The sequence below is a fragment of the Epinephelus fuscoguttatus genome, linkage group LG6 (genome assembly GCF_011397635.1).
Source record: "Epinephelus fuscoguttatus linkage group LG6, E.fuscoguttatus.final_Chr_v1".
NCBI lineage: Eukaryota > Metazoa > Chordata > Actinopteri > Perciformes > Serranidae > Epinephelus > Epinephelus fuscoguttatus.
The window spans coordinates 19620732-19645058 of record NC_064757.1 but is presented as its reverse complement, the minus strand read 5'-3'; the positions used below and the strand labels follow the sequence as shown (position 1 = coordinate 19645058).

Here is a 24327-nt window from a genome sequence, read left to right as displayed (position 1 = left end):
GCATGGTCTCAGATATTCTTATAATAGTTCATCCAACAGGTCAGAGGGAAAAGGGTCATGCATAACTTAACAGTTAATTACAGAAATGAACGCACGGCATGCATTTTTCAGGCTCATACCAGTGCAACTTTTTAAATTCAGTATTTGGTTTGAAATCTGATTCAATAAATTATAAACAATAAATCTTAATTCAAGACATAGGAAAGAAATTTTGACATTCATTCAAGTCTGTCAATATTGACAAAGTAGATGGGGCCATACAGGGGTAAGACCAAGTTTGGATGCTTATGCCCTTTTTTATATGTGTAATCAAATGCCTGCATTCACAGCAGGTTCATTTTCATTAAGTTAACAGTGGTGGAACACCTCTTGAGGGATTAGCTCTGGAAGACGGCTGTCGCTCCTCCTGACTGGAGGCCTGAGATCTCTGAGTAGAGAGGAGAAAAACAGTATCAGATCCAGCCAGCGATAGCGGGGCTTTGCCGTATAATTACCATGTTAACCCAGATGATTCTCTCTGATCTCTGCAAACATCAGGGCGCAGGCCCCGCCAGGCCGGCTTAGGCACGGATCTGTCACAGTGCACTGTGGGACACTGGATGTATGTTAGCTTGCTAGCAGTAGGACTTTTGGTGTGATCTGCATATGCTTTATTTTAAACCCCTTGTGTGTTTTATTGCACACAGTTAGTACAGGCGCTTACATTTTCAAACCCCAGAAATGTAAATTCTAAAAAAAAAAAAAAAAAAAAATGCAAATATTCATATAAAAGGCCCGTATGAACTGTGAAACCTTGCTTCATTGTTCCTGTTATAAAATTTATTACGCCTCGCATACTTTCAGACATAATTTTCTGATCTCGACGACATTTAAAATGCTATTTTGTCTGAAAATCGTATTGTTAAAATCACATTTTTCCTGATTTGTTAATTCTGTTATTCTATACCCAAACCTCTTCTTTTTTTTTTAAATCTAAAACCACACAAAGTAGGGATATATGGGATGTGAGACCCTTTCCTTCATTGAGTGTTATCCCCCTCAATGTGAGTGGAGATTCTGTCTTTGGTTGCTTGCTTCCTAAGCCTTATTGATCTGTGGGCGTTTTTTCTCCCCCATTCTCCAAAGTCACTAAGCTTGCATCAATTCATCTTAATCTGTTTGCTCCTTAAACCCGGAACAAGGCATGTCTTGTTTCCTGGTTGTAGGAGTCTCTCGGCTGGCTTCCCTCACATCCTTCCTAGCCGGGCTTCTCCTGGGTGGCAACAAGAGGCTTTTCATATCGAATCAAGTGTTATTGAGTTCCCCCACACACCTCTTATATTCCCCCCTCTTTTTCGTTCTCTCCATCTCTTTTTTTCTGTCTTCCATCCACTTTTAACAAAGCATTCTTTTAATGACTGTGGGATTATGGGCCAACCTTTTGCAGCCAGTCTGTGGACTAGCCTGTAATCTGACCTCATTACATCCCCTGTGACAAGCTCCTGGGTCACCACAGAGTGACTGCACCTTATCCTTCTGAGAAGCCAAGCTGCACACAAGTCGCCCCCCCCCCCCAAGCCCGAGATGACACTCAGTCAACCAAGTCAGGCATCCAGGCCACCCTTTCCTCACCGCCATACCTGTCCACCAAAGCGTAGGATCCCTTGATCCTGTTCACTTCCCTTAACTTCTCCTCCATTACACCACTGCCAAGATGAATGGTCGTTTGTGGGGCAGATAAAAACACAATTGTGCGGGTCCAGGCATGGTGGTGTCACTGATAAATGTGGAAGGGACATGTTCCACAGGCTCCTAATTTTCTGACAGAGGGAGGTTAGAGCAGCAGGCCTCTTCCTGACTACCACATGGCCACACGTACGTTTACACACAGACAACAAACGCCACACTCTGTACTGTATTTCCGCTTTTCTGTCTGGCCTTACATACTGTAAGACGAACAAAAGTTTGCATAGGGACATTGCCTAGATAGTATAGTGTTATACATGTTCATGTATTTGATAGTTTTTGTGTATTACATATTTAAAACATAATAACATTACAATAATATTTATCAAATATATTTAATATCAAGAGGAACAAGGTCGTATGTGGTTATTTCTGTTCAAATTAGAAGTGGTGCGGGGGTCTTTATTCTGTCTCTTTCTGCTCCATTTATCCCTTTTTTTCTCTTCAGCCGTCTGTGACGCCGATGCTCCTACAGGCCACCTTTTCATCCCTCCTCCCTCTCTCTTCCTACCTCAGTCCATCCCCCTCTCCATCCCTTCACTCCCCCTGCATGTGTCCCTTCATCCCACCAGTGTTTGAGGGGCAGGTGTTGACAGCAAGCTGGCATGCTGTCAGGCCTACTATGCAGGATTGTGCGGTTGTGCTGTGCTTGAGAGGACAAGGGAGGCCAAGGCAGGTCCATTACATCACCCCCATCAACACTGATTGGGCTCAGGACGGGGGTCCGTGCATGCTCATGAGCGCTTGGCCCGGCCCGGCCCATATGCCTTTAATACAGGAACAGATGTGGAGCACAGACCCTGAGCTCTCACTCCCCGTATTCCCTCCCTCTGCCCTACACATTGCCTCAAGCCAGCCTTGTTGTCCTGGGCCATGCTTAGTGGGCCGCTAGTTAAACAAGTTTAATGGGAACTAACTGGCATGCTTAGATGGTTGGGTGGAGATGATTTTTATTTCAGATGGCCTCTCTCCAGAACTGTCTTTGTTTTGTTCTGCACAGAGAAAAAAGGGAGGGAAGCAAAAGTCCAAGAGGCGATGACAGAAAAATGAATTGCTGGCAGATGATACCAAACTCGTATATCATCGGGCCGTTTGGGACATGGTTTCTTTTACAAACACACCAAATGGACCAAAAAAGGTTTAGAGAAATGTGTCAGTTGATATCTCATCAGTTATCAACTGTTTTTTGGCATATTTTAACAGACAGTAATGATAACCGTAGCCAAAATAAACTGCATTGGCCTAAAGGGTGCTGCCTGTCCAAATACGTTTTGAACAATAGTGATGGGACACCCTCTCCTCGAGGATTATTTATGGTCCCAGACAGTCTCTACTATGGGCACATCCATGTAGGAGTGTGTGGTGGGGAGCAGGTGGGAGAGGCTCTGCCGTGTCCGTGTAGTAATTTGTTGGATTTGAACCAGTGGCAATGAGGGAGAGGGACTGTGCCATACCCGAGTCAAGTAACCCCATATCCAGACCTCATATATGGGATTCAGATGAACCAGGGCCAAGACCCTGGTGATTGTACTTTGTCACAGGGATGTTGTACCTCCAGCTGCTGTGTCAGTGAGCTAATGGCCCTCTGAGTTTCTCTGTGTGGCCACAACAAGACTAGGCCTGTTCGGTCTGTCAGCTCTTTCTAGCCTTTCAGTCGACTGGGGTAAAGCAAGGATGGGAGGTATCAGTGGAGGCATTCGCACATGGATAGAGGGAAGGACAGAAGAAACTGAAAGAGGGCAAGTGGGTGGATGTATGCATGTAAACACAGGAACAAGGTATAAGGAGAAGGGAAACAAAAAGAGCAGAAACAAAGAGAATAAAAGAGCAGAGCGATATGATGATAGTGAAGCAACGGACAAGAAGCAGCAGGGGTTGACTCATATCTCCTCAGTAGCATCCCTCTTCTGTTAGCTGTGCCAGAGCAGCACAGACACAGCCAATCAGGTCCTGAGGTCTCTGGCAGCTATTTCCTGGAGAGGGATTACCGACCCCTCCTATTGGGCGGGACAAGGCCTCCTGGTCTGAATTCATCAGCGACACGGCGTACGAGATGTAGGAAGCAGGTTAATAGACACTCATCAGACATCTGCCGCTGGGTTACCGTCCAATAATCTTCTCCCTGGATCTGCTGCCAGCAATTGATGACCACATTTTTTCCCCTAAACCCTTCAACTGCCCTCCCTCCCTCTTTCACTCTCTATCTCCCCACCTCTCTGTGCCTCCCAACCTCTCTTCTGAGTACACACTGTTACACACAGACGAATGCACTGTTAGACAGGTCTGTGGCCGGGTAAACGCGCACGCATGCAACCTCTATCCTCTATTTCCAACCTCTATCCTCTATTTCCAACCTCTATCCTACCTATCACCCGTTACACTCCTCTGATGGCAGCAGACTTTTTCAATTTGGAGGGCCACTTCTGATGGAGTCTGGTGACAGATTTGGGAGGCCAGTGGTGGCTCAGTGTAGCTGTGTGATGAAAAGTCTGCTGTCATACAAGAGCCAAGTATAATCCTCCCTTCTAAAGAACATGGCCTACATCCCCTTGGCTTCAAACCACTTCCTGCTCACACCGTCAGTGAGGAGTGACATTCTCTGGCTATGTCTGTCTTTCTCCTCTGTCTTTTTCATTCTGCATTTTCTTGACACTCTCAGTCTCTCACTGTGTCTCTCTTGTCTTTTAACAATTTCATTTAGCAATAACATCAGTGCAGCAACAGTTAAAGGTGCAGCAACAGTTCTAATCCAATACACTTTTTCTGTCTCTTCAGTCTGCTAGCTGTCTGTTCTGTGTGTGCTCTGAAAAAAGAAAAATCCACTGTTCATACACAGCCCTGGCTCTGTAAATGGGAAGCAAAGTGGCTCAGACCAAGCCACACAACAGAGTGCCCACTATACTCTTCCTCTTCATGAGGAACAGAGCTACACCATGACAATGATAAACTGAGGGCAGGAGTGTATTTATTTGGGTGTTGAATTCAACTATCAATAATCTTTATTCAGAATCGCAAAGGTTCTTTATGCCACTTGAATAGTTTTGCTTTGCTGATCTCTATCAATATGCTGGCAATATGCTACTATTTTTCATCAGAGGTTGCATGCATGTTGTTTTACAGTATGTGCTTGTCATTAATTCCCAAATACAACCTTCCTACTGCATAGCTGTTTTGCTTGTTGCTTGTTTCCATGTTTATTTGAATTGTCATGAATTTGCATCAGTTACATACTGTTGTTGATTTGAATTTTTGTTAGATTATATATCAGTGACAACCCCAACCAAATCTTAAATGTTCCCTGTAGTCTTTATTACCAAAAACAGCTATTTTTTATTGACTATTTTCAGCATTTGAGGTTTGTATTAAACTCCAGGGCATATAATGACTCTCCTAATGATTGCATCCACATAACTCCAGTGAAAATCATGCGGCTCCTCTCCTATTGACTGTTTTCTCAACCAGGTTCAGAGGGCAAGTAGAGAGTGAAGCTCCCTCTCTGTCGGGTTATTTATGACTTTTCTTCCCTAAAGTTATTTTTCTTTCTGTGATTGCGGAGTGGTGTGTTAAATCCGACGTGTCGGGAGATTACTCAGCTGGCCGTCAAGTGCACATGGTCAATTTGCCATGATGAGAGGAACTGGATCACACAACCCCTGGAATCTCTCAGTGGAATCTCTGGGGGGAACTCCTCACACACACAAACACATCCACGGAGGACGCCAATGTGGTAGTCATTTCGGCCGCCAAAATCAAATGGCGGTTCAATCGTTTCCACATTTCTTAAGATAACATTATGAGAGGGAGAGAGATCGGAGGGCCGGGGCAATCAAACATGTTCTGTTTGGTGATGTTTCTATGGAAGGAGAAATAATGGGGTCATGGGATGAAAGGTGAGACATGTGTAAGAGAAGTTCCTGGGTTCAGTTATAGGACAGTGCCACTTGTTTCTGACTTCACACACGCACAGTTCACTGCTGTCAAAGGCAGCCTGTTACAGATGCCCTATGGCCACTCCTCATAGCAATTAGTGCAATTGGACCTAATAACTTTGGGAATTACTAGAAAAACAGGAGAGGAGGGGTCAGTAACAAAACCTGTAGGTTACCAAGCACATGTTGGAGTATTTAGGTACACATGAAAACTTTCTCTATGAATGAATGATGTGAATGTAAATGCATGAATATTAAGGGGTTGCTGTCTGTTGTAGCTGTAGTGCTATCTGTTAGCGTGAGCCATTAATTCTCTGCTGAAGTCTCCTGAAATCCTCTGATGCGTGAGAGGGGTGTGGTTACTAGCAAAAGAGTTATTCATAACTGCTGATCCTTTTGTGCGAGGGATCTGTGTAGGACAGGGGCACGTTGAATGCAAGCTGGTACCCGTCTTTGGATCTCAGATGGACTTTGGGACTTGTAGAATGGGCAAAGGGGCGTTTCCTCCGTTCACACTTGAGCTCTGCCCAGCCATGCTGAACCCCCCGGCCTTGATCTCTTCTCTGGGCCATCATTTCGTCTCTCCCAGCGACAGAGTAATGAAGTGGGGACCATTACGGTCACTATGGCTAATACTGGGCTAATGGAGTTCAGATAGAGGAACAGCCCACCTCTACCCATTAAAATAGGCTAGAGCAGTTAAGACACAATTAAGAACTGGGAAGGCTGAACCTTTGGAGCTATCCTTTTGAAATTCAAATATGCTCTTCATTTTTGTGGGTGACACATCACTCGATCTGACTTTTTATGCTCTGAGGGAATGTGAGCCTTGTGTGTGCTGACATTCTGGAAACTATGAAGATGGTGTATTATACTTTTATACAGTGCAATGCTACGCAGCGTTTGCAAAGTTCAGAAATGATTTTCGCCTGGGCTCTTGCATGCCTAGATGAATGCATGCACTTGCTAACAAACAAGTTTGCTATAATCTTGGTCACAGTCTGCCTGAGCCTTTAATGAGGGCCTTTTTGTCACGATGGATCTCCTTCTGATCCTCGGTGAGAAGTGAAATTTCAGCAGTCAGCAGTCAGCACTTCCCTACACAGTAGCTTGCTGCTGCAGAAATCCACGAGCCAAGAGATTTTTGAGTTCCAATGCCGCCATATTTGAGGCTTCTGTCACATTCCATGTTCAGACTGGCCTCTGCCTTGGCCACATGATTTGCTACACTCCGAACTCCTGATGCCAAGAACTGTCTTCTCTGACTTCTGACATCAGCCATCTTTAAACACTTTGAACTGCGCTGCATTCTCTCGAATTTCTCTCTTTCCTGTCTCTGTCTTCTCTCTCACATTCTCTCTTTTGCGCTCTCTTTTTTCATTTGCTTTTCCCCTTTGTGTTCCTCCTCAGCGATCTGGCTTACAGCTGAAGCTGATTCAGGCATGGAAGGGATCAGATGATTTCAGCTGGAAAAACTGCATTCTTTTTGCATATTGCTTTGAACCCTGCTATTATCCAGTTGCCTGTTTTACAGTAATACCCTTAAACAGAAAGACTATGATGGAGAAACCTTTGCACAGTCTGTTTCTGGTCCAACTACATTCGATTTCAAAAATATCCCAGTATGGCTGTTGGTTGACACCCAGAAAATAATGGATTTTCTTTGGTATTGTCTGGCTTATAAAACGGTATTTAAAAAAAAAAAAAAAAAAAAAAAAAAAAAAATCTGCACTTACAGGACCCTTCCTTTGCCTGCTGACAGAATTCACAATGAAAATTCAAAATTTTAATCTTACATTAGGGATGTACCATTTTATTGGCAGCACACTGGTATCCATTGATATTCATCTTGCTGACAGTCATCAGCCCATCGGTACATAAGATGATGTTCACCGATGGCAATGGTAGATGTTTTTCTGTTTCGTCACCTCAGTTTTGCACAGGCTAAAGAACAGGGCTCGAGTCTATGGCCACAAACTTAAATTAATGAGCAGTTACCAGAAAAGTATGATGGCTGTTTGGCAAATGGGCTCTGTGATCTCACCCTTTAGTGACGAGATGGCTAGTAGCAGCCGTCATCCGGTCACCCTAGGGACAATACAAAACATGTCTGGGTGGAAGAGAGATATTCTTCAGGGCACCTTCAGTATGAAAGGACACAGTAAACTCATCATTGTCGCATCAGAGGACGTACTCTAATGTTTCCCCGATAATGCTACATTATAAACATTGAATCCATGTTGAAATCGGCAGGATTGGAGTGAGTTCGCGTTAGCTCTAAGCAGCAGGTGGCCGCAAATATACAGCTAACAGACGTTGCATAGAGTAACATCATGACGTGTTCAAGCACTGTTTACTAAAATGGTGAAGGTGAAGGTCAATTGTAACATTCTCATGATGTGTTTAGTGTAATCTTGTATAATTTAATTTATTTAGGCAAGAAACTTGAATTAATACAGTAGTTTGAAGAAGGAATTTGTTGATGTTTTCATAACAATATAAAATAGCTATTAGAGTGGAAATTATGGTATATATAGGAAAAATGCTTTTGAAGCAGTTTTTTAAGACGTTTTTCATGTGAAAGATTATATCAAAGATTGTCCCATAAATTTGTGAGATTGAATTTGTGCTCATACAATTATAGTGAAATGAAGGGCTTAAATACTTTAAAATAGCTCAGTTTTTTATAGTGTAGATGTCTGTTTCCCTTGCACAAAAGGAAACGAGTAACAACAAAAACAAAATACACAGCAATTTAAAAATATCAGTATTTAGCTATCAGCCAAATTGTTATTTTAAATAACTGTATCGGCCCAAAAAGTCTCACATACACGCCAACGACTGCACGTTAACTCTATTATGATAACATGTGTTGTACATGATGAGGGTAGTTCATATATGTTTTGTGCACTGTTGGACAGGGCCGAGGTGAATACAGGGTGTAACCCTTTGGGGGTCCCGAGAGGTCTCAGAGTGATCCAGAATGGGCGATGGGCGTTTCTCCCCGTTCACACTTGATCTCTGCCCAGCCATGCTGAACCCCCTCGGCCTTCCTCTCTTCTCAGGGCCATCATCTCCACTTCTCTCCATGCAGCAGAGTAATGGAGTGGGGAACATTAGGGTCACAGTAGCTAATACAGGGCTAATGGGGATCAAACAGACGCCCAGCCCACCTCTACCTATTTAGCATGGAAGTAAGTGGAAGACTCTTAAAGGACAATATGCAGGGAGTGTCCAAGCACCAGTGGTTTTACTGCTGTCTGAGCTGCTCATGAAATTTTTCAGTGATTGCTGCTAGTCTTTATATTACCAAAAATGTAGTGATTTCAATGTAATATTTTGACATTTACAGACAAATTGCTATTTTAATCCCTAATTTAAAATTAAGTATTTAACTAATAGCTTCGGGAGCCCGTCAGGTTGTGTGTCTTTTTTGAGCTGGTATCATTGGGTTTTTATTGTTCTGAATTAACTATTGTATTATTATTGTTTTACATAGGTAATGTTAATGTTTGAATTTCACCCTCTGTACATATTTTTCTTCATTTTTAAAACCCCTTTCCCAACATGCTCCAGTCTGTCTGTATCTCTTCCTGGTCAGTAACTATAGGAGGAAGGCCATTATTCCAGATAGAGGTGTTAGCCGTGCTGGGCCGACCTGTATTGATCGCCTGTGAGAGGACACTGAGCGGGGGAGAAGGACTATTTGCTTTAAAGTTCAATGGCTCTCCACTGCTGTTAGTGTTGCAGCCACAGGAGCAATCGATATCTGGACAGGGACCCGTGTCACAAAACACGCTCCCCATTTAGAAACATCATAATACTGTGCTGATGCTGTTACCCCACGGCCAGAGCTCGTGTTTAGATTTTTTCTTCTCTTTACCCCCCTCCCTTGTGTCTTGGTTGTCATGTTCCCCCTTTGCACCTTACAAGCTGCTTTCTTATTTTATACTGTAGGCTGGGTTTTAGCATGGCGGGCTGGAATCAGTGTGAATTGTAATTATAGATGATACACATGGCTGGAAGGGAGAGATAGAGAGAAAACACAGAGCAGAATAAAAGGCAAACAGTCATTTGCAGCAAAGGTAGGTGTCACAAGGTAACTGATTATGTAAAGAACACAGTGAAGGTGTTCAGTGGTGTGTGTGTTTGTGTGTGTGCGCTCCCACACACCCCTTTTTTGCCTATGAAATAAAAAAATATATAATGCGCTCACTGCATTTCTTGGCTGTGGTTCAAGTGCTAAGGGGAAAGAAAGAAAAAGGGCGCGATTGTTTCTAGTTCAAGGTGTGTAATGCACAGAGGCGTACATACATAATGGGGTATTGTCAGGGGGTTAGTGTGAGGATATTAATGCCCTGGTTTGTCCATGCTATTTGGTGCAGTGTCGCTCCCTGAAGGGAACAGTGAGACTAGGCTGCTCTAACTACTCTACCCCCTCCACACCCTCTTCCCCCAAGGCCCCGACTAGAGGTCACTCTGTTTAGCACAAGAGGCGAAGCCCATTTTCGCCATGATGTACCAAATACATTCCTCTCTTCTCCTCCGTTGGTAAACATAAATGCCCCGCCTTGCCTTATTGTGTCCCGAGCGTTCACCCTCTTTTTAAACCCTCTCAGTATCTCTGCTCATCCCTCTGTGTAATCCCACTCTCCCCGTATGCATATGCATAGCTGCTCTATGGCTGTGCATACATTTGCATCAGACCCCCCCATTTTGCAGCCAACCACCCCCTCATCACCCCCACCTCCTTCTACCAACGCTCCTACCTCTGCCAACACTCCTCCCAATAGCCTCCCAATGAACCTGTTTGTATTTGAACATTTTCACTGGCATTTGAACTCATCCCATCGATTTCTTTATGGCGAGAGGTTTTGAGGCAGTTCCTTAAAGGGGTTGAAATCGACCATCTAAATATTTGACTAAGAGGTCACTGAGATCGCGGCAGGCCCGAGCGAGAAATACAGACAGAGGCGCAACGTGAGAGAAAGGGGAAGTGGCTGGGCGTCTCCGACAGGAAGAGGCTGGAGGGAAGATCCAGCCGGAGGAGGAGTGCCGCAGCAGGATGCAGGGAGGAGAAGGGGACAGAGGGAGGCTGCAGTGCCCGACATAGGCTGCATTTTACTTAGGCTCCACAAGAGGGTGCTGCTGGACAATCCATTCCTGATCTTTAAGAGGAAGAGGGGAAATAACTTCCAAAACACCACATATATTTATATAAATTCACATTTAAACAACCTCCACACTTTCTCTTTCAAATAAAGTTATGTACTTACACTTAAGTTGCAGTCCTGAAAACTAAATAGATTTTTCTTGCACTTCTCTAAGTACCGCTATTGTGCATGTGTGACAGTAATTACATGTTAAGCCGTCAGTGACATCAAGAAAAATTGACTTCACTCTTCCCTTGCATTGTCAATCCATCGTTTTGCCTGAACAAAAATGTGTTCCAGAGATAAATCTGAATGGAGAGGGGTCTTGACCGACACAAGGAAGAAATGTGAAATAATGAATCTAATTGAATGTCTATTAAAATTATAATTTCTGCCTGATTGGGAAAGTGAGTGGCAGTGTCCAGAGTATTACCTGCCACAGTGTTCCTCTCCTCACCAAAGACAAGACACTCTCCCTCCTTTCTCTCTCTTTCTCTCTCTTTCTCTCTCTCCCTTTCTTTCTCTGTCACTCTGTCATCTCTCTCCTTCTGTCTTCATCCACACATCATTTCAGAACTTCTCGTCATTATTCACATAGAGTTCCATCCCTAAATTGCGGCATTAGGATATACAGATGACAACATTTGCACTACAATCCCCTCCCATTATGCCCACCGTGACAATAGCCCCAGGGCACATGGAGGGGCTCATGTACAATCTCCTCTGGATCCTTTATGCTTAAATGAATAATGCATACTCATATTCACTGTAAAACAAGTGTGTGTCCTCACTTATTAGCTTAGCCCGAATTATGTATTTTACTGTACATTTGCTATCACCGGCATATGTTCCATGTCAAGACAATGCTTCCTAGATTTTGAAACTCACAAAAAAAAAAAAAAAAGGATTTGCATCAGAAACATTAGAGCGACGCTTGTCTTCACAATAGCTAGGCTCTACATAATCCACTTGTTATTGGGAGTTGTTTAAATAATGGTAATTACTGATCTCTTTACATTGCATTCTCCCCCATTAACAAGCTGTGTATCTCCCCCTCTCTCCCTCACTGTCTCTTTTCTTGCACTACAGTTGTATGCTGCCGTGGTGTCTGTAGTCTGGTGTCTGTTGTCATGGTGTTCAGAGCCCATGCCAGATGTCATAGTTAACTTTGAGGGAGAGAGAGAGAGAATCATGCTAGAGGCTATTTTGTTGTCAGTGATTTAGATGAAACACAGAGATGTTAAAATGTTAGACTTGCCCCACAAAGCTTCCCTCTTTTCCTTGCTTTTTTTTTATTTTTTGAGAGAGATAGTAAATTTACCTTGAGGGTACACAGCCTTTTGCTCTGTTAAATACAAGCGACTCGCAAAGCATTGTTTGAAATCAGCATGAACAAGTAGTTATCAGAGAAGAACTGGAAGTGGCTATGATAAAAATGTATTTATGTTCTTTTAATGCAATTGCGAATAAAAGAACATAAGCCGGAGTAAAAATTGATTTCCGCATGTGAAATTACATTGTGCCCATTTGGTTTTACCTGACATGTTTTATGTTAATATGTCAGCATTTTCTTTTACACCCAGACTATGCTGTGTGAGTATGGCTTATCTGAATGATCTCATTCTGAGACGAAGTTTCTTATACTGAGCCAATATCCGCTTTTCAAAAAAATCTCTAACCACTAAGCATGCTATTATGTTGTTTTGGTGAGATTTTGCACTGATTTACTTTTCTTCACTCTGACTCCCATGAAGATACAGTATGAATGACTTGGTTCTTTTCACTTTATTAAAGATTAATGCTAAATCTTTAAATTCAAACCTGATTTAAATACATTTTACTGTAAAATGTGAGTTAAGGTTCATTCTCAGATTAGATCATACAGTTAGAAGCTGTTGCTACTTAAAGAGCAAAAGAAACAAATCAAAACATGGTAAAAAAGTTTAATAAATTATGAACTGACAACTATAGATAAATAAATACATGCATGTATTGTATGTGTGCATACTTCCTGCATTAATGTATCATACACATAAATAAGGTGCATGTGTACATACCCAAAATGAACTAAAACTGGTCTTCTGAAGTGTACTTTTGTAATACTTCAACTTGCTTTATTTAATTGGTTTGGAAAACTATCTTTACCTAAAGCATATCAATAAAACTTCCTTTAAGATTTTATAAAATCACTAACTACATATTATGATATTGCAGAGTTACAAAACTCTGAATCTCACTGTTCCATATCTGTATTTATTCATAATTGAAACTATGGATATTTGAAAATGAAAGAAAACAAAATATTTTCAGTATAGTTGTTGGTAATCAAATTAATTAATTATGTTTATTATTCCATGAATATGTAGATTTTGTAGATACTGTACAGAGTGGTGCTGCTGTGAATGAATTAGACTGTAACATTTTACATTTAGGCAATAATTCATCAACTAACTTTTATTGGTTTAATTTATGGGAAAGCAATTTTCACTACCAGCACTGTGGTAAACATCGTTAATCAAAATACATTATTATAATGAAGCTGTTTTAAAATGTTTATTAAAGGAAATAAAAAAGGGGTTACCCTTGCTTTGTGCATCTTTCCATTGTCGTGATAATTAATAGCTAAACTGAGCGTTTTCTTTGCCAATGCAGATGAGGAGAGAGTGCCAAAGCAGGAAGAATAGTTGGACTATAAATTTAACAATAGGTAGGCTTAACCTTAAGTGATGAACGGTATGTAGTATTACAGGAGTAGTCCCATGCAAATGCACCCCACTGCTTCACACAATGCTGGAGGACCACAGCCAATTAAATCCATCGATGTAAATGCAAAGCTAGTCGGCTGATGCTTATTGGACAGTGGGTGGCCTCTGGATTTTTACATTTAGTGTTTGATAGTGTTTTGAAGGAGGCAGTGTGTGTATGAGTGTGTTGCTCCAGGTTGAAATTATGATTCTGAGCTGTTTCGGTGAACACAGTGAGTCATCCTTGATCCTTGGCATCCTGGGTGGCCCCGGCAGTGTTTACACGTTATATTCTAGCTGTGCAAACAAAATAATTTGAATGTCGAGACATTTCTCTGCACCCAAAATGTTCTTTGCTTTTGTTACCGTCACTTACAGTACCCGTCTGTATCTGTCGGCCAGTAATTCAGCTGACCTTATGAAACACTTAGCGACTCTGTACCTAGACTTACGTCACAAAGTGAGGTGTTAACCCCCACCCAGTTCAATTTGTGTCATTTGGTGATAGCCTTCTCTCTCTCTCCCGTGGCAGGGATGAGGAATCACCCACCACCACCACACCCTTGAGTGCCATTTGTTAATGAAGGCCAAAGTGTTAGATGATAAATATGGTTGAAGAGAAATGGCACATGTAAGTGATCTCATTTAGGAGCATTACATTTAAATTTATTGGGGTACTTAGAGGGGACAGAGGGGCCATGACTCTGAGGGAGAAGGGAAGGGTGCTGATGACTGACTTATAATAGACAGCAGGATAGGGCTACTTAGCGCCCAATGATATACACTGCAAACCAGAGAAGGATGCTGTTTCTGCATGTTTATGTAATACTGTATATGTGATAATATACATAACATGTGTTCACATTTGTTAAGCTTTTAAAGTGTGTGGTGGAAGTTTAGGAGGTAAACAGTCTGTTGTTTTTATCCTCACCACTTTAATATAGGCGTCATTGTTGTAGGAGTGTAATGTTAGCCTTGTGTTTGTATATTGAATTATTACATTCCTGTCAATAGACAGTGCGATATCAAGAAAACACAGAGCAAGGCATTTAAATGTAACACCACCCTAAATTTTATCACAAATATTAAAATGATACACTTTGCCTGTGTACTTTTTAAAGTCATATTTCATGCACTGAATTTGTTGAAAACATTTCAGCGACTATTACCATCATAAAACACTGTTGGTGCTGGGTGTTAAACCGGTAAAACGTGAGACTTACAAAGAGTAACAACAAAACCATGTTTATTAAACAGGCATTGGTTTGTGCAGGGACATGTTTGTGGAACAGTTTTCACTTGGTTTCGGGACTCCCTCTTTCTGTGCATAATCCTCGCATCAGAGAAAAAGAGCTTTGCAGGAGTTAGTTGCCTGCTTGCACGGTTCACGGTTAATTTATGTTCGGTTTTGTTACAGTAACTACACCTATATTGTGCAGTCAACTATTCAGGAGAGTCCTACAGTATCTATAAACATTGGCAGAGTGAGACACGCAGAATAAAAGACCTGCAGTACCTCCAACTGGTTGACACAATTTGGATTGCAGAAGACGAACAATATATTCAATCCATTTCTTGGCCCCGATGCATTTAGTAAATACTGTGCCTGGTTGGTAAGAGGGATGTTGACAGAAAATCAAAAGCAATGTAGCAGCAGCGTCCTATAATGGAGACTTAGCTCTACTTTACACTCCTCTTACAAAGATCTATGATTTGAAAACAATCAATCCCTTCATGAGAGCTTGTTATTTTCTCCTATAATAAGAGTAACGGCTTTTCATCATTCTTGCACAGCACTGATTGTGTTTACACTGGGAATGTAAGCATTCATGGCACGAGTGTGAATAGAAGAAGATAATATGGCGAGGTTTTTATTTGCGAGAATCCCGCTCTTTCTTTTTTTTCCCCACCTTTCCTTCACTCTCAGTTGGATTTGTTTTGCTGTCGTCAGATATTATTGAGGATTGAAAATATCCTCATGGCGTATTGACGGCTCGCCATGAAGGTGACACAGCACGGCAAAGAGCAGCGGGGTGCTCTGCGTCTCCTCCCTGTTTTAAATTTAAGGCAATGGAGTTTAAGATTAGCCGGAGAGTATTTCTTTATGTAGACACTTGTGTTTGTGCTCCTGTTCCATCACGCCTGTTCGTGGTCACTTTTGCCTCCATTTATTCCTGAAAGTTGCTGTTACCAATTCTCACTTTCTGTAACATTCTGCTCATATTCAGCTAAATATTTTTGGTGTGATGCTGTATCTGTTTCCTGACACTGCACAGAAACATCTGGAGTCTCTGTTGAACCAGGTGTTGATAAAGCAAATAAGCTTCCTTAGTAAATGGTTAATGTTTTGATTCACTGCAGACCAGTGGACCGGAGGAAATGTTTCTTGTTAAGGCCCAATAACACACTTAAGAGGACATCGTTTGTCTCTTTCGGCGAGATCCTGCCTATGGCACAGCCACTATTAGGCCCTGTTGCGTTTCTTCTCATAAATGACCGTTTAACCGTCTTTTCCGCACCCTGACGCCTCGCCTGTTATTACCACCATTGTCTCTCTTTCTGCTGTATACATGTGTGAGGCTGGGCCCTTTAATATGCGGAGAGCTTTTCCTAGGCTTTCCTACGGGCACACTGGTCTGTGTTTACTCCTCAGTCAGAATGCCTCCTTTCCACAAGTTTGACATGCCTTTTTGTTGCCATGGTAAGCCCTCCCTTAAAATATATATTTCTGCTTTTGGCCTGGATGTTTTTTTATCTCAGTGGTTTAGAGCCTGTTGCCCCCAGGGCCAGATTTAAATGTGTGTGGGTCTTCAAGGATTTCTCTGCAGAAAAGCCGTTTGGATTGCAGCCTCACCGCCATACAAGTGCGACCGAATTGTGTCATTTCAGGTTTTTGAGCCATCGTTGGAACCAAAGGAAAGTCCAAAAGAGAAGCAAAAAACACAAGACAAAAGCTGATGAAAATGGACCAGATTGGATTATGTCAGACTTGGCATGTGCCTCGTTATGAGGGAAGTCTTCGTTCTGTCTTATCACACTCTGCCTTACAGCTAAATGAATTTAAAAAAAAAAAAAAAGCAAAGCACAGCTCGGCTCCTTGGAAAACAACAGCCAGATCGTAACTGTAAATACTGGCTTAAAGTGGTGTGGGCTCCGCACGATTTTCAGTCACAAAACAGGAAGTGAGAGGAGGAAAAAAAAACATACACTGTGCGACTGCTTTAACTTTGGGGACATGGACCGTTTTTTAAGCAGTTATAGATGGGGCAATCTTTTCAACACTTGAGATGAAAATTTCCCTGAAAACACTTCTTATTGGCGTATGTTGTTACAGAATTGGATAGCTACCTGAGTACCTACCCATGGGTCCTTATGTTTAGAGAGCCACTACAGTATGCTCAGGTGGGTTCAAATCTCAGGGTGTTGATATAAAAAACTATAAAATGGGTGTTTTTGTATGGTTTGAATCTAAAAGACAGAAACCGTGTTACCGCTTCCTATTACTCGTCACACCAGATGAGAAATTAAAGAATAATCAAATAATTGACAGCATACTAAATAAATAGATCACAGGGTGGTTCTGTTTTGGAGAACAGATTATACTTTTTTTCAATTCCATAATCATGTATTTTGTTTGGCTTCTTTCTCTCTCATTTCTGCATCACTTATAATTAGTGCAACTCAACCTCCATGTCTCAGAGAGCCAGGAGGCTGTCTATTCGCAGCGTTCAACAGGTAATCAAGACTGATTAAGCACTAAACATAGCCTAATTGCATTAGATCTCAGAAGCACACTATAAACGCCATAACTGCAAACACACATGGTCTCTCAGAAAAAAAGGAGGTTAAAATCTCAGAAGAGGAAGTATTTACTTCTTAAGTAGCAAGAGAGAGGCTTATGATTGCACATTTGAAATACAAAACCCAAACGTAAGGCTTTAAAATTTGCGTTGGAAGCCAAAGTTGTAATGTGAGTAAAAGGCATATCTGTTGTTCCATCTTTTCATACGATAAGTGGACCTTTAAGTCATTGCATATAATAAATAGATGTACATTTTGAGACTAAACAGAATTGGTTGCGTACAGAATGCCATATGTGTGTTGGTGAACACGCTCTCCTCACTCTGCTATGTCTGAACTCCTTCTGTATCACTGTGAATCCCTTTAAGTGTGCTGTGACATGTCCTGAAGTCCGTGTTTAGCACCTCTCTCCGTGTGCTCAGGGTGTGAACTGATACCTAGTGTCAGCTAGCGTCAGGGACAGAATGGCGAGAGAGAGAGAGAGAGAGAGCGAGAGAGAGAGAGAGAGAGATATTTCTGAGGTCTACATAAACGAGGAGGCTGCAAGGATTAGCCCCGAGAAAGCAGGAGGCACACTGGGGAGAAAGAAATGGAAATGGGAAGAAATGAAGAAAGAAAGAGAGCAGAGTGAAAGAGAGAGATGGGGCTTTAATGGGAGGTTGTCAATTTTCTCCAATTTAGCTCAGGAGGAAGCTATTTTCTTGGAATTAGATGGTTGGATCAATGCAGCTTTCCAGCCATTTATTAGTGCGTGGTGACATCAACTGTTGCTGCCTTCATCGCTAGGCAGAAAAAAACAAAAACAGTATTTTCGCAGGGCCCAACTTTATCACTACTTGTCAGTTAATCATGCATTTAAAGTGGGGGGCGAGAGTTCAGCAGTGAAACACTTTGATTGAGCCCTTTGAACTCAACCAGGAAAGAAATCAGTTCTCTTAATCCCGGCCGCTATGTGATCATCATAGCTGCAGGATATAGACCTCTGTGTCCATCATCTCCAGGTCAGCCAACTGCAGCACCATTACTAATGCAATCACCCCTGTGATCTGAACTTTGGGACCTTGAACCAAAATAAACAGATAAACATGTCTAAGATATGGCAAAGAAAAGAAGGTGTGAATGAGTCATCCACTAAAGGTTCATCCGATGTGGACCTATAGAACTCTTCCAGCTGGTCTTGATAGCCTAAGGTGATATGAGCTATGTGATACACGATCTTTTGATCATACAACAAGTAATGCTCCTCTCATTAGCACAGGTCATGCTCTTGGCTTCAAGTCAGTCCACAGTTTTCATCATCTTACCCAAAGAGACTAGCATGAAAAAGATCTGGCTAAATGATATATGCATAGCAGGAACAATCATGAATAGTGTAGCGTATAGGATCTGGTGTAAGCATAAAGGAGTGTGGGTGTACGGTGTAGATCTCAAGAGTTTAAGGGTATCTTCCGCTGAGTACATTCAAGTCAACATCTGGAACATAGCAGGTTGTGCAGAGATCCGTTACAGTATTCCCCAAACTCATAAACAGTCTAGATCAAGGGCCGAATGCGCCTCTGTTTCTATCCCAGAGAAATCTATTGCCACAATTTATCAACTTTGATTGGTTAACACTTGGACTCTCAAAATGGAACCCTTCATAATTTAGCAGCTGCTCTAAATGCAGTTGGCCGGGCTACATCTAAATGTTTAAAAGTCAAGTGAAGGAAGGAGGCGGTTAGACCTGAAGTTATGTCCTCCAAGGGAACTTTACAAAGATCCTCTCCTAGATTTATAGCCACTTACCTTGGAGCCTGAGTCGATATTCATAAACGTGGCTTCAAACAAAGCCCCCCATCCACCACTCCTGCTTGTAAATAAATACAGATATGCCTCTTTTACAGACAGCAGCAATCTAAAATATTACCACCAGCATAATTTTACCACACACATTAATATTTTACAGCACATTGTATTTTACCGCATTGAATCTTAAACTTTCATAGCCGGCCCCAAGGATTTTATTCTTTAGGAGTCTGTGTCATTATTAGCCAAGATGTATAGCAGGTACAGCAGACGATTGCCTTGCTTTTGTACTCTACACTATTTCATAGATAATATTTTCATAAAATCAATAGAGTAAACACTGCCATCCTGTTCTGTATTAGTGGTTTTTACACTGAAAAACTTCCTTGCACTTTAAACTATTATAGCTTTTTTGTGCAAACTTTGCTGCGTCCCACCCTTAAAAACTGTTAAAACATACACCCCCATGCATCTTAACTAGTCCTATAGTTTGCTATAACAAAGTGCATGACAGTACTTTACCATTTGGTTTTGTAGAAGGTATCTGTTCATTAAATTAGCCATCCATAGACAGACATTATTAATTGCTCATGTGACTGGTAAGACCCCATTAAATCTAGGTTGAAGTGTTTATATTTTTATCTAAACAAGTAAAACCCAACCTGTACAGTATCTGCCTCATTATTACGGGAATAAACTCTTAACATCTGCATGTGTGTGTTTGCATCTGCGCTTGTGTGTGTGCCTGTGTAGTGATTTAAGTGGTTTTAGTGTCAAAACAAGTCTAATGAGCTGGCACAATAATTATCAGCCATTTTGCTCTCACTTTAGCTAATTGAGGCTTTATATTAGAGTTAATACCACTGCCTATGTACACTGTTTTACAGTTACCAAAATGTTTGGCCAGAAATTGTACTGCCAATAATTTAGATTTTTAATTTGTGCATGTCAGTGTTTTAATATCTCCCTATTAACCATACTTATGAGCTTTGACAATTCCCCACAGATGGAGGTCATTGATCAACTCCTGTTTAGTGTATTTCTTTTACACGCATACAACCACTGTATACAATAATATCAAAGTCAAAAAAGACAAGCAGTGGCCTGGCTTCTGACGTCATTTGCTTTAGTTTTGCCAGACAGTGTTTTTGTTTTTTGGCAACTTATTTTTTAAATAACCTCTGCAGAAAAAAATCACTCTAATGGCGTTACTGTAATTTACTGTATTCGATAGAATGGCTATCATATACCGTAGAAGTAATGTTAAAGAGCTCCTCTCTTTATACATTCTCCATAGGCTTTTTTTCCTAAGTTGTCTATCATGTTTCTGTCTCTCTTCCTCCTTTCTCACTTTGCTCCATGTATTTGAAGCGCTTTGTGAAATTCCTGTCTTATCCAGGTGAGTATGAGCTGATCCCCAGGCCCTTTGCTCTTGTCAGGAATCTCCCAGGCTATCGGGCTCTCCTGGGGCCCTGTTTCACACACCAAATTGATGTCTCCGACTGGAAATGACACTTTCAGCAGGATTTGCCATTCTAAACCACCTCAAACCCATGTGATCTCACCCATTCACTCTCAGAGGGATTGCCTTGAAATGCACCATAGCTTCAAAAGCCAATGAGCATAGCATGCTTGAATGAAAAGCTGATACATATCCTATCATGGAGAAAAAAAAGAAGAAGTATTCTAAAATGCTGGCAATGTCGAACAGTATTTTTTTGGTCTGAACAAAGACCAACAGTCCCATGAATAAGTAGGTATTGCCTGGGGAATGCAATGGAGGGCAAAAAAGGAGTGGAACTAAAAGAAATCAATAACCACATGAATTTTCATGTGTAGGTGCTTGTACACCATTTGCTTTATCTTGTTAATATCTGTCTCGGTCTGTCCTTCCATGAATACAGACACAGATGGTATGATTAATGTATACCATTCAGATCTCGCCATCTTTTTCTAACACTCCATTTAAAGGAGGAGCACAGTGACCATGTTGCTTTGCTTAAGGACTAGTTATGATATAATTTGACGCTGGAGTAGAAGGAAAAGGGAAAAGGTGTGACCAAGAATCTCTCCCTTGACTTATTTTCATCCCCAAGTCTTTTTGGGGCTGCACGTTTCTCCTAGGGGGCTCTACAGACTGGCATAATGGATAAGGGCAAGGGTGTGAAAGGAGCACCTTAAGGCTCCTCATTCAACTCTCCCAATCTCTCCTGCACACACTCTTGAGCTGTGAAGGCCTTCTTTCTTTGCCCTGCTAGCATGGGAGCCCTGTAATAGGCTCTAATTGATAGGGAGGTGTTGGGGTCTTTCTGTATGGGCTGAAGGGATGAGAGTAAGAGAGAGAGAAAGAGGGAGAGAGAGAGGATTACATGCGGGCATGTGGGGTGGAGCGGGGGAGGAGAGGCTGTGGAGCGGTCTAGGCCCCATCCGTAATGAGTCATTAATTTCCTAGCGGTTTTGTGGCGGTTGGCTCATTACTGGTCTGCACAGGAGCAGGAACAAAGCTCTGGGTAGGTAGGAGGTGAGCTTAAATAGTTGGGGCTCAACACTTCCCAACAAAAGGAGGAAGAGAACGTTGAATGGCACTTGGAACAGATGCAGTAAAAAGTGGCAGATGCAAATTGCGGGAGAGCAAGTCTTCCTTCAAGCACTTTCCTCTTTTTATTTTGTCAGACTGCAGCCTGAGAGTCTAATTAGTTAGTGAGGTGTTTCACTTCTGATAGGGCTGTGTCTCGTTATTGTCACAAAGAGGATTCGTAGAAATGGGAGGAAACACATATGTTCCACGGTCCCCAGTGGGAGCTGCTCACTGCAATAGTTTAATTGATTTGATTATTTATTTTACCCTATAGAAATTGAAAGGTGTGCAATATTTTCATGCTTTGAAACAGTGCTGTATATAGCTTAAAATGTGATAAAACAGTATGAAGATGATGCCCCACAGGTAATTAATTATGTTTTTAATTATGTGTTTATATTCTTCTCCCTGCAGGCACAATGATTATGGACAAATTGGCAGTGGTTCTGATGAAACTGTGGTTGTCCCCCGCTTTGTTGAGCGCGTGGACCATGTGTCGAAGGTCACCTGTGGGGCAAACCACAATCTTGCACTGACAGGTATGGCAGTGCATCTGTGCAGGCCTGCTATGAAACACAACATGCACTTGACATATTACCGTTAAATAGATTATATATTTGTCTTTTAAGAATGTAGCCATGTTTAAATGCCTACATGCTACATATGCTATGTATTTTATTCAATTCTATGATATGCTCCAGTGGATCTTATCGTTGACCCTGTTCCTATTATGCTAGATTTTTTATTTCATCAAACACACCAGCACAAATCAGCTGGACGATATCTTAAAGAAATGGAACTGACGTCACTTCTCATGAGCTGTCACCGTGTGCTTCAAAGTTCACCTACTTTACTCAATTTTATGCGAATATCAGAGCCCTCAAGCCCTCGATCGGCACATCACCTGAGAGAGAGACAAGGAGGGAGAGAGACAGAGTTAGCGAGAATATGGCCCTGGCTCCTGATCCATAACAGTCATTGCCTGTTACATACATTTCAGAATTCATTCAGGCTATGAAGATAATCGAGGTAGTCGACAGTTTCCCCTGCAGCCCAATGGATTTATGATAGCACTGTCAAGAAAATGAGGCGAAATGACACAGTAGCTGACTTTAGCTGCAAATAATGTGATAGGCCGTACAGTGGTGCAGCAGCAGCTGCTGTCATTGCAGGTAATAGGCTATAAAGAAGCCTGATAGCAATACCTGTCATTTCTTAATGGCTGACTTCACTGAAGAGCTTTTGTGGCCTTTAACATGAAGATAATGGAAGATACAACAAATTTTACAGCTTTTGCGTTGCATCCATAATTTATCACCAGAGGCCCCATGCAGCAGCAGCACAACAAGGACAACATGCTCCTAGAGGCGTGCTGGAGAGAGATGCAAGATGAGCTGCAGGGGGTTAGAGGCCCTTTTGCAATTAATGGAGGAACTGCCAAAACATCTTCTATCAGTTGATATTTTCATATACCTGTCATATTACCTGATAACACCTTTGTGTACTGCATTTGTTTTGGAAATGAGAACTCACAGCTCTCAAATGTCACTTTGTTACAGCATAATTATTAATTAGCAGAAATAATCTGTTGATCACATGATTACTTTTTTGGCCATAGTGGAAACTTAATTAATTTACTCATCGATGGCATGCAGGTGACGGCAGGTTGTTTCAGTGGGGCTGTGGACGCGCATGTGGGAACGTAAAGAGGAACATCCTTTTTCCAGAGGAAGTGACGCCACCAAGCTTGCCAGTGAGAGACATTGCTGGAGGATGTTGGCATAGCCTGCTTCTAACAGGTTAGTCTCTGCTTATGGTTGAAACCTCTTAGTGAAACGCAGTGTAAGAAGACTTTTACAAATTTCAGCAGAGCCTTCTGCCTGAGGCTGCTACGTATTTTTTTCTGTTCACAACACATGCAGACATGAAGTACATTCTTGCATGTACTGTGCACACCATCATGTCCATGACCTCAGCAGAAAGTATGCGTAAATCCTTGGTGTGTGTCTTGGCCCTCACACAGACGTGCAAGTGTGTGCTTTTAGCCGCGGTGTCCATCTATCCGCATCATTCATTAAGAGCTCTCCCAGGGCTAGTGCGGCTACATAAACACAGAGGTTGAGGCCATGGCTGCTCTTTCACCTCACTGCGGCAGACTTCAAAGTCACTTCTCCTCACACAGCAAATGAATGCTCCCTGTCTGCCTGGCTGATATATTGGCCCCTGTTGCTGTCTTCTTACTGTAGTACGGCCGCGACTGAGGCCCCATCATGGAGCCAGAGCTGGGCCATTTGTTAGTTTTAGCTGTATCTTCAAGACCTGGCTTTAATTCTGGAGGGAGGACATTAATCCTTTTAATACAACACTTTGTAGAGTCGTTTTCTTGTGTTGCTAATGCCGTCTATTATTAACCCCATTAAAAGTGTAATACAATTTAAGTAGAGTGCTAAAAGTGGATCATTTGTTGCTCCGTTCTGTTTGAATTAATTCTCAATTTATGATCTAAATGATTAAACTATGGGAGTCACAGCACTAAATGAGAGTCTTAAACAGCCAGGCATACATTTACACATATTAATACAAACATTTATGAGCACGCAGTCACACACACA

The 24327-nt window shown here is 41.9% G+C and overlaps 1 protein-coding gene across 2 annotated transcripts in view; it reads left to right on the top strand.

The window, feature by feature from the left end:
- LOC125889835 (probable E3 ubiquitin-protein ligase HERC2) overlaps positions 1 to 24327 on the top strand; it is a 322212-nt gene that overhangs the window by 97576 nt on the left and 200309 nt on the right. For both annotated transcript variants that reach the window (XM_049578034.1, XM_049578033.1), the window contains exons 6-7: positions 22130 to 22254; positions 23371 to 23514. In XM_049578034.1, the coding sequence (XP_049433991.1) occupies positions 22130 to 22254; positions 23371 to 23514 (269 nt within the window). The remainder of the gene's footprint in view (positions 1 to 22129; positions 22255 to 23370; positions 23515 to 24327) is intronic.